General features: G+C 28.0%; 1 protein-coding gene across 1 annotated transcript; it reads right to left on the bottom strand.

Moving 5' to 3' along the window:
* Positions 1–4,036: 4,036 nt before the first annotated feature.
* LOC101216798 (agamous-like MADS-box protein MADS4) lies at positions 4,037–10,401 on the bottom strand. Its single transcript, XM_004140486.3, has 8 exons — positions 10,145–10,401; positions 7,815–7,893; positions 7,556–7,623; positions 6,701–6,800; positions 6,568–6,609; positions 5,835–5,876; positions 5,602–5,738; positions 4,037–4,487 (listed from the first exon to the last, which is right to left on the bottom strand). The coding sequence occupies exons 1-8, from the start codon at positions 10,327–10,329 to the stop codon at positions 4,412–4,414; spliced, it is 729 nt and encodes a 242-aa protein (XP_004140534.1). The 5' UTR covers positions 10,330–10,401; the 3' UTR covers positions 4,037–4,411.
* Between the last annotated feature and the right edge of the window lie 1,462 nt (positions 10,402–11,863).

Genomic DNA, 11,863 nt, shown 5'->3' with positions numbered 1-11,863 from the left:
ACATTCTTGTTTTTATACCTACTTTACACTCACCTGTTAAATAAGTGAGTTTTTTTTCTTCTCACAACTATATGTACGTTCTATTAAAAGCTAAGATTTACAATAATAAATTAATTTAGGGACTCATTCTCCACAATTCTTCTAAAAAATGTATATTTTTAAAATTCGAAAACCAAACCCATTCAAAATTTGGTGACTAAAAAATAATTTAATTCTCTAAATGAAAATACAATTTGATCATCGAGTAATTATAATTTAAATTTTAAAAATTTTAAAAAATATAGATAAAATGTTATAATATATCAAAATATTATAACATATTAATTGGCAAGTATACTAATCGTATGCACATTAATTTTAAAATTTATTGAAAGTATAGAAATTAAAATGAAACAATTTTTAAAATTGACGGACCTAAATAATATTTTAGGTAAAGAGAGCTTTTCTTTCAACTCTATATATATAGGTGAGAAAAAGGTGAAAAGGCAGCTTTAGCCTTACATTTTTGACATTATATTATATAATATAATTGGAGTGTATGAAAGATTTATTTGGTTGATGGTTATGAATTTGTTGTCGGACAAGTTGTGTGATTGCATGCAGCTATCTTCTTAGTGATTTGTGGTCAAATCATTATTGATGTGATTCGTTAATACATTATAGCCCTTTATCCCATATGCTCATATTGTAATTTATATATGCTCGTGTTACATCTTTTCAACAAAAGATAATCTCATAATTGACAAAACTAAGCTATGGATAAAAGTATTCAAAAATAAGTGGAGAAATTAATCTTCCATAAGGTCCACAATTTTACTTGGTTCATGATTTCCTAAATTAAATCCACGTTTTCAAATAGGGGCAAAAAAAAATATTTTCATAAATTAACCCATCATTAACTCTACCAATCTCATAAATTAAAAGATAATTCGATTGAAGCTACCAAAAATGTCTTTTTTTTTTTAGATTTTAAATAGAAATAGTTATAAATATAATAATAACTTTTTTCTTATAGAATTCTATCGAATACACTATGTTGTATTTGTTTTCTATATGATACTTAATTATTATTCTTAAATTTACCGATCATTATAACAATCCTTTAAAATATATCTTAAATAAATTTTAATTATGTGTATCTATACATATTGTTTATTACTGAATTAATACTTATATTTATATAAATGTTATATTATACTTTTTAGTGTATGATTGGATTGATTTTTCATTGTACTTATATTTCGTAACCTTTTCATCTCTTCATCAAACAAAAATAAAACTTTTAATAAAATATTTAATAATTTTGTTTTTGTGCGGTAGAGATGGAAAACATAAGAGAAGATACACTTGAGATTTTTTGTTCTATACCAAAATTATCAAACAAACCATACAAAATTTAAAGACTTATTATATGCATTTTAAAGTTTAGAGACAACAAATGGAAAGTATTCTCAATTTGTTGTACGTCAACAAAAAGAGAAGGTTCATAATATTACCAAAAACCTCCATAGACGATATTAAAATTTAAACTAAAAAAATCGTAGCACGAGTTTGAACTTATTAAAGAGTAATTTATTGTGGCATGAGAATGGACAATTATCACGTAAATTTGAGGTCATATTTATTATTTAAATTCAAGTAAAATTATATTTTTTTTAAATTTAAAAGCCATCCAAAATGTTTACCAACTATAGCAAAAAAACAAAAATTGAATGAACTTAGATCTTTTTTTTTGTCATCGCGATCATAATTTGTCAATAAGTTTAAACTTTTTTTTCTCTAAATAAAAAAAAACTTTGTTTTTTTTTCATCACATACATTATTAATCATGTGTTCTAAGATTAGTGTGTAATTTATATATAACCCGAAATTTGTATAAATATTAAGAAGAAAAAAAAGTTCTTAAACTTTATCTCTTACCTTCTTTGAATATAAATAGATAGATTTCAATATTTGGTATAGTTATGTTTTAATTTCAAATTCAGGATAAGCAAGTCTTTTGGTTAAAATATTGGAATATTATATATAAAATATGATATTTAAGCAACTAGTATTCAATGTGTTGATTTATTAGGCCACCAAATTCATCATAAAACTAGATCTAAACTTTGATTCAAGAATCAACTCAAAGGATTGGATCGTGATCTTAGTTAGATCGATCTAATCTAACCCAAATAATTTCTTAGGTTCACTAGACTTGAACTATCAATTTTCTAAGCTTGATGGATGAGAGTAAAATTAACATGATACTGTTTATACTAATCAGATAGACTCATCCTCCTAACATCATTAATTTCTACGATTTAGCACATTATTCAATCAAAATGTGTACTAATGTGAAAACATTTAATAAGCACTCGCCCAAGGATGAAATCCAAATTAAAAAGCACACACCGTAGAAAAATGAAAATAAGAGTTTGGGTGAAAGGCCCAAGTTGACCTTGACCTGCTCACAAAGGTCAAGGACTAAGCCTTTCCCTTTGAATGAATGGGGAATGCTTAGTGTATGGCAAAATTCAAGTGACTCGAGCATTAACTTAATTTGACAGTAAACCTTGATCTAGATGTCTGAAGCTAGACTTCTCTTATGCCTACATCATAACATTTCCTAAACAAATAAGTTCAATCCTTATGCAATAATTAAAAGTCTTCTAACATTAGATATGTCAGGACACGTTCCACATCAGTAATAACTTTTATCTTCTTAACTTTGACATTAAATTTGATCAAGTTTGTCCTAATTTTTTTTGTCCGGCTTTTGTTTAATGATTTTCAAACAATTGAATGATTCAATTTTAATGGATCACAACAAGGAAAAGGAAACCCGATTTTGGAATATTCATTCACTTATACATAAACTTTTTTAATTTAGTTTAGTATTATCTTTAGTACAATATTTGTGAAGATCAAAGGATTGAAGCTTCCGCGATGGGATGTATACTACTAGACTCACTTTAATATTTAATTTAAGTTTGATTCTTCTATCAAAACAAACGAGTTTCAACAGATTCTCACATATTACAAACAGATTTCAAGATTAGGGTAAGAATTAGATAAATCAATAGCAAAATTTAAAGGTAAAGAATAAAAAACCTCTTTATTCAAAATATTAGGACTATATATTTCATAATTCATATCATTAAAAGGAAGATATGTAAGAAGAAGATCAAATTGTACAGTTGATGGACGGCGAGCCCAGTTTTGATATAATGGGCCTTAAAGCGGCCCAACAAAACGAAGCTCTTATCAATTGATGGGCTTTAAGGGCAGCCTTATTCATGATACTCAGCAATTGGGATGTACAAGTTTGGACTCTTGTGGTATTTAATTTTAATCTACCTTTCATAATTGACGTTCTCACAATTCCATGCACGAGTTTGGACTATGATATTTGGTGTATAGTTTTAACAAACTCAAGAATTCACAATTTAACAAAAGTATCACCCATAAGAAAAACCTTGTTCATTTATTTTTCTACTTTAGATGAATGGTCATAATCAAAAGAGTATTTATCATGTGGCAGTGAGGGTTTTGATTATCCTCAAGTTGTGAGGGAGAGTGCGACTAAAGTCCAAAGTTAATTAGGCATGTGTTGGAGGTGTGACCGATGTCCAAACATAGCCTTTTGCTCCATTAAATAAGACGTTAATCTAATGAAATGAATATTTTAGGAAAAGGTTGTTGTGGGAGTGTGACAATTATCCAAACATCTCCCCTCATATGAGGTTAATATCTTATACACAAAGTGGTCAGTGAGGAGCAAGTTTGGCATAAGAAAATGACTATCTCAACACCTAATCAACATTTTAATTAAGGATAATTAGCGATTAGATATTTTCTTTTTTCAAATAACTAATAGGAGTATATAAGAGATAGAATGAATTATATTTACTAATTACACTAATTGCAATTTTTTAAAATTCAAACTACATATAAACTAAATAAAATGTTGAACTTAGTGACTAAAATAACTTATTTGAACTAGAATTAAAGACATTTCAATATACCAGGAAATAAAAAATGAAAAATATGAAAGTACACACAAACTTTCAACTTTATGACAAAGAAAGAAAAATAATCAAATTACAATTGTTGTTCAAAAAGCAAAGTCTCTTGAACCTCTAAGAGAAAGGAAAGTGCCCATAACATACACATAATTTCCTTACAAAGACTTAATAAGTGCAGAGTTTGTATTAATATATATATATATATATATATATATATATATATATTAAAGTTCCAAGCAATGAAAAATGTTTTTTTTTCTGAAGGGGGGGTTTAGAATAAGCAACAGAAAATTAAAAGCAAAGAAAATCACTGCTTTTTTTTTTTCTTTTCTAATTTTTTTTCAAATTTAATGGAAGAATTTCCATTTTTTTTCTCTCTTTTTGTCTTTTTTCATTTTGGTTTTTCAAGGCAACCATCCTGGCAGGAAATTATTCATGCTTGGCCCAGCAGTGACCACTGTTATGGGATCTGGTTGATACCTGCAAAATCAATCAAATTCATATTCATTCATCAATTCATTTTCTTTTTATGTCAAGCACAATCTACCAGGCTTTTACAAACACAAATTCAGACACAGATGGTAGAACCTAAGACAAATCCAACAACACATACACACTTGGTGTTGATATAATTTTGGTTTGAGCTTTTGGGTTTGATTGAAGTTTTAGCATGGTAGAAGAGTAAGAAGCTAGCTGTCTTGAATTTGAACTTCCTCCTCAATTTATATTGAATCACACTTGTTAGAATTTTACAAGTTTTCAATTTCACAGACGAAGGAAAGTATTAGAGTAATATTGATATAATATTAAATTGACTTTAACACTTCAAGCATTCGGGTTGTGTGATGATTTAACACATACTATACAATCTATCTTAGACTTCTCAAGCCGTACAAGTCACATAAACTGAAGCTGTGGTAAAAAAAAGTTAGATGCAAAACATAAACTAAGGATAATATATCTTTATATATTTCTACATTATATGATATAATATTGTCCAACTTCAAGCATTACTCTTTTTAAAATAACGTAAGTGAGAATAGGGATCATTAAGTGCACCGAGATATCTCAAATAATATGACACATCCTTGACACTGTTATCATATCTCATCCAAAAGTATTCATTCAACGAATGATATATATAAAAATAAAAGAAGAACGAGAGATAGAGGTTGATGTAAAAAAAAAAAAACACCAAGAAAAATGAATGGGGAAGAGATTAGAGAAGACCATGAGCAACTTTATTTTTGGTTTTATTCAAATAATCTCCTTATTTAGCTTAATGTTAAATTTCGGTTTTATATTTCGAACATACATAAATACAAATGAGAAACATATTAAAGTAATTTAGACACGTCTCAAATACATACTCAAGTTAAACCAAGTTTCATCGACAAATACACAAACATACTATACATATCATCTAAAGTTTCTATAAGCTATAAGACATTATTCCACGCAAATGCAAGTATGCCATACCAAAAGAAGTCTAGACTTCTCATAAACAAAATTCCAAAAAATATATAAAAGGATATATATGTGTGTATGTGTATGCATGTATGTATTTGTAAAGAATTAGAAGAAGAATATTTACCCAATTTGTAGGGTGGGTTCACAATCTAGAGGATGGAAGAAGGCATCACCAGGTGGCTGAGCTTGCTGTCTTCCATACATCATATCATCAGCACTTTGGTTCAATTGAAGAGCATTTACTTGATACCCTTCTACTAACTGCAATCCAAAAAATTTCCACCAAAGTTTTTTTTTACAACTTTCTAAAATTTTATTTCATCAACTTTTTCAAGGCTTATATTTCAATATATATACCCTTTGTTTCAGAGTCTTGTTTGCTTCATTAAGAAGATGTTCCTGAGAGAGTCCAAACAAACAAGACAAAATAAAATTAAAATTACTCCTATTTTCGGAAAGAATTCGAACTTTATTCAGAAACAATGAAAAAATAAGTAAAAACATATAAGGAAAAAGTTCACTCGAGAGGAGTTTTTTTTTTTCTTTTTATTTTTGAAAGAAATGTAGAAGAGAGACGAGAGAAAATCGATCTATGTACTATGACATCTCTATTAAGTTGACACATCAAGTCTACGCAAGGGAGGAGTTACCATTGTATAGAAGGATATAATTGTTAACTACAACAAGTATTTGGGGGTATTGTCTATAAAAATATATTAAACCTAATTTTTTTTCAAAGAATATGTTTCTAGCCAATCATTCATTTAATGGACCAAACAAAATATGCTCTTTTGGTATCAAATTTGTGATGAGGAGGATAGAGATGTGTCAACCTAATCGAGATAAACGCCTACTGATCTCTCTACTTTTAGTATCAGTATAGTATCACATGGAAAGACTGATTTAACCATTCTAAATTAATTTAATTACCCACTAAACAATGAACCTTTTGTAATATATATATAGATATGATGTAAAATAGAGAATTAAGCAACATAATTAACATATACTCCCTTTCTTGATGTCAAAAGTTCAAACATGGGGAAAAAAGAAATCTGTAACATTAGTTTTGTTTCTATTTTGTCCATACCTTACGTTGAAGATCAGTGAGCTGATCTAACATATACTGAGTCTGAAAAAGAACGGAAAGGATAAATGAGAAAAAGGGTATAAAAGAAATCGTAATAAAAGCAATAATTTAGAAGTTAAAGAAATATATTTACCCTTGTTGATCTGATTTGCTTGAGTGACATATCAAGTTGCCTTTCAAGAGATTCAAGTTCTTTGCTACTCAATGGGCCAAGGTCTTCTCCCAAAAGGTTCCTGCTTAATTTAATTACCACATCAAAATCTACCACTTAATTCTTTCCTTCTTCAATGATACTCATCATCATTTGTCTATTAATTTAAATCATATTTATCAATTCAAACTTCACAACAATCCAACATGAAGACTTTCCAAGTGGACACTTGAATATTAGTCTTTTCCTTCTAATAAGATTAGGTGATTGCACCAAAATCAAATCAAAGTTTAGATTTTTATCCGTTAGGATTGTATCCGTGATTCTTAAGTTTGAAAAATTAGAAGTTTATAGACTACCTAACACAGTACTTATAAAAATATCTCCATGCACACATAAATATAATCTTAAAAGTTGTGAGAAACCTATCGTAAACGTTTTAAAGAAAATGCTAACTAAATACAACTTAAGAAGTTGTGGGCAAATCGTATCCATACATATCCATACACACATGATATGTATACAACTTATATCTTTTAACTTCCACATAAAAAACAGACCCCTTCTTGTGTTCTTTCTTGCATTTTGTTCATCAAGCTAGAGAGGATGATTATTGTTTAATGTTTAGCCTTAATAATCTTTAGATGGTGTAAATGTACAAAACTCTCGTAAAAGATTATCATTAGACTAATGCTATGTTAAATCATTGATAAACTTAAGATAAAAAACTAATAGATTACGATAAAAATATAATCTAATATGAATATTCATATGGTGAAGATTGAAAGTATAATTAAAAATGGAAAAAAAAAAATGTGTTGGGGGTTATTATATTACCTTTGGGATCGTTGCAGAGCTTCATAGCGAGCTTTAAGTTTCAAATACTCCTGCTGGCTGCTCAGTTCCTATATTTAACGTCCCATCAACAATACTTTATACCACAAATTCAATAACCTTTTTTTTTTCTTTTTCTTTTTTGACATTATGAAATCATAGAGATTCCAGATTTTAAAATTTTCAGTTAAACATTATTATTATTATTAGAAGAATTAGAACTAAAATTAAGAATTGATTAGTAAAAATTAGTAGTGATTACCAAGGCTTCTCTTGTGGAGACATTGGGCTCTGGTGCTCCATAGTTGCATTTCTGGTATCTCTCTAGAGTTTTGAGCATGCTGGATTTGGCACACAATAATAATAACACCAAAATTCTTTTTGTTAATACTAATTTCCCCAACTATATATTAATCAAATTTTGCATTTCTGATATTTTCTTTGACCCCATTTATTACTAGTTGGTTTTTAGGTTTTAAATTTGAAAATTAAGCCGAAATTTTTAGAATTAGAGTTATTGAATTCCACAGTTTTTGTTAGAGGCAATTTCATGGGGGTTAAAAAGTTTGAATCTTTCAAATTGTTCTTTATAAATCTGAGATGGAGGATTGAGTCTCCTATCTTGATGGGAATGCCACTGATTAATAAAATGTGAACTAATTAACCACATAAACCTAAAGTATTTGATGTAATCTACTAATTATGAGCACATGTTTTCTCCACAAAAAAAAAAAAAAAAAAAAAAGTGCTTTAAGCACATGCACATTAACCATAATTAAGTAATATTTAATTAACCATAACTAAAGGTAAAAAATTCCTGCAATTGATAAATGTATAGAGCTTTCCTTCAGAAAATGAACACTATTAAACTCTTGAAAAAAGCACAATAACTTAACTTTTTTAAAAAAATATAAATATATACATATAAATTAATGTAGCAACTAGCAAAATAATTGAACTATTATACTATCATTTGTTTGTGTGTGTAAATATTTAAGTTTACAATTATCCATTTTAGGTATCTGACATATGGCCAATGTTCTACTCGTTTTCCCGAAATAGATATGATGAACAGTAATCCAAAGTAATTTTCAAAATTTTGAATTAAAAATAAAAAACAATCTTCAAAAAGTAAAAAAGAAAAATTAAAAAAACAAATCCATACGAAAATGAGTCATAATTAATTAAATCTCATTTCTGATGCATTTTTTCTTCAGTTCACATTGACAGTTTAGGATGTGATTTTTAGTTTTTTTTTTTCGTAACCATTTTAAAAGGAACATCTTAATAATTTTTATCAAATAAAAATTAGTTTTTTAAATATATATATATTTTTTTCTTAAATGAATCCAAGAGACCTTAATTCTAAAACAAAGAAATGAAATGGTTGTAATAATAATTATAAAAAAAGGAAAAGTAATTTCACAAAATTACAAATCGGGTTTAGGTTCGTCTGACTATGTAATTTTTTTTAAAAATAACAACAGAAGAGAAATTAAGAAATTAATACAAAACAGAGTCATAATTCGATCTCATTTCTTCTTCTCTCTTTTTATTTTATTATTTTTTAAAGATCAAATGTACAATTTGAGGTTTAGAAGAAAAAGAAAAACTTGCAAAAAGGAAAAAAAAAAGAAAGACCAACTGGAGTTTGGTAAGCAATGACTCTTAATTCCAAAAAAAAAAAAAAAAAAAAAAAAAGCATATTTAAGAACAAAAAAGAAATACTCATCAAATCAACACGATGAAAAAAAATTATTGAGCAACAACTTTGTTTTCACTTTAATTTATAATCTAAAAGAAAAGAAAAAGAGTGAATTTTATAAATCCATTTTTGGTTTCTGACATATTCCCAAGTTTCTAAATTTTATCCCTAATTACCATAATTTTCAAATGCAGATTTTTTTTTTAAATAAAGAAATAAATAGAACAGAAAAACAAATCCCCACGAAACCCACTCATAATTAACCCCCATTTCTGATCTCTCTCTTTTTCTTTTTCTTTTTTCTTTTTCTTCTTCCCATTCTTATAATAATAATCAAAAACAAAAATTACAAATTACAAAAAAAAAAATCAGATAAAGAAACCATTTCTGGGTTTATTTTTCAAGCTACAACTCTAATAAATAATAAATCTTCTGATCCATTCTTATTCATGTAAAAATGAAAAATCCCATCTTGGAAGAAAAAAAAAACCCTAAATCAGTGAAGAAAAAAAAAGGAGAACCCTAATTAATTGATGAAAGCCCTAATTTTTCCAAAACCCTAATTTCCAAAATTCCAATCTAGAAAGAAAAGGAGTTAAGAAAGAAGAAGAAGGAGGAGGAGGAGGAGGAGGAGGAGGGGTGGAAAAGCAAAATCCGAAAGACTGAAACCCCAAAATGCAAAATCTGTTACACATATATATATATGTATGTATGTGTGTTTGTTTGTTTGTTTAAATATTTCTTAGCATAAAAAAGGGAAGAAAAAAAGAAGAAAAAGGAGAAAGCAGAGAAATGAGAAAAAAAAGGGTTTAGGGTAACAGAAAAATGGGATTAAAAGAAAAGAAATATGAATAGAACAGTTTTGGGTTTTGGGAAGTAGTAGTGACCTTGAACTGCTGCAAAACTCATAGAGTTTGCCTCTATTAGAGAAGATGATGAGAGCAACTTCAGCATCACATAGAACTGAAAGTTCATATGCTTTCTTCAATAGACCATTTCTTCGTTTAGCGAATGTCACTTGTCTATTGATCTTGTTCTCTATTCTCTTCAGTTCTACTCTCCCTCTTCCCATTCTTCTAATTATTTCTATTATTTCCCTATTTTCCCCCTCTTCTTTCTTCTTCTCTCATATATATATTTCTTTTTTTCTTTTTTCTTCCAATAAGAGGAAGAGAGGTTGGGTGATGTTATACACTGCGGATGTGTGTAGAGGATTTATACGCAGGATTGGTGGGAGCGATGAAGAGATTTGATTTGAATGGTGGTGATTACAGATGAAGGTAAAAATGAATGAAACCTGCCACGTGTCGTGCTGTGAAGTGGGTGTAGCCTCATATCCATCTGACTATACCCCAACCTCGGTTAATCATGTGACCTAACCTTAACAAGATGAAAATAAATTTAATTATATATTTTCCCTATTTATTATTATTATTTCCATTTTACCACTTTACCCCTCTCCCTCTACACTTGTACTTTATAACTTCTAAACAACAACACCCTTCTAAACTCAATTCCCTATATTAAACGGTAATTTAATGCTCCTTTCTATTTCTCTTAATTAAATCATCCCTAATTTTCTCTTCCTTTTTCCATATCCATAACAATTCCTCCTTCCAAAATTCCAAAATTAGATTAGGTGTCGAAAAAAACTTTTTTTTTAGTATTGTAAATTTGATAAATATAACAGTAATCAAACAATAATCGATTTGTAAATTTGCTATTTTTGCATAACATAAACTCTGTTATCATTTTTTTTTTACTTTATCTTTTATTAATTACATACTACAAATACAAGAGGAAAATTGTATCAAATGACAAAAACATTTTTAAAAAAATAGTCTATGACATTTTTTTTTCTTTTGCATATTGCAAATATGACGAAATAAATGATATCAGACAACTATTAAAAGGCTACTAAGAAGCTATCGCATGGCTATTAGAGAGTTATCATCTTTTAAATTTAATTTTCTAATTTTGTGATTTAAAAAATATAGTAACATGAGTCTTATTATCATTGTTATTTTTGTACAATATCTAAAAAACGGTTAATTCATCACCTGATCCCATGTCATCTTTTGAATGGTTGGATAATTATCTTCTACTATCATAAATTTTGAGGTTTGAACTCTTCTATGTTGTCCTAAAAAAGTTTTGTATGTAGGAAATAAAAAGTATAATTTTTATATATATATTTGGACGTAATTATTTAATATGAAAACAATATAGTTGAGATAGAAAACAGAAGAGATTACCAAAATAGATTAGGATGAGGAATTGATACTTTAAGAGAGACATCAAATTTGGTGAAATCTAAGAACACACTTTGAGAACCTTAAACAAAGAGCAAAAGAAGTTTGTCAAATTTGATAAACTTTAAAACTCCAACATTCTCTTCCAAATACAATATGTGTTCTTCCTTCCCCCTTTTTCACTTTGGAAACTTTGTATGCTCTAAAATGGAGAATCTAATTAGTTAAAGTCTCACCACCCCCCCTTCCAAATTTGATGAACTCATTTTTTAACATAAATGTGTTCAATTAACTTTACTACCCAACAATTTAGGGCCTTTCCGATTCATTTCATCATTAACTTGGAAACTAAAT

The sequence above is a fragment of the Cucumis sativus genome, chromosome 6, assembly GCF_000004075.3.
Source record: "Cucumis sativus cultivar 9930 chromosome 6, Cucumber_9930_V3, whole genome shotgun sequence".
Classification (NCBI taxonomy): Eukaryota; Viridiplantae; Streptophyta; class Magnoliopsida; order Cucurbitales; family Cucurbitaceae; genus Cucumis; species Cucumis sativus.
This window is presented reverse-complemented; position numbering and strand designations above follow the sequence as displayed.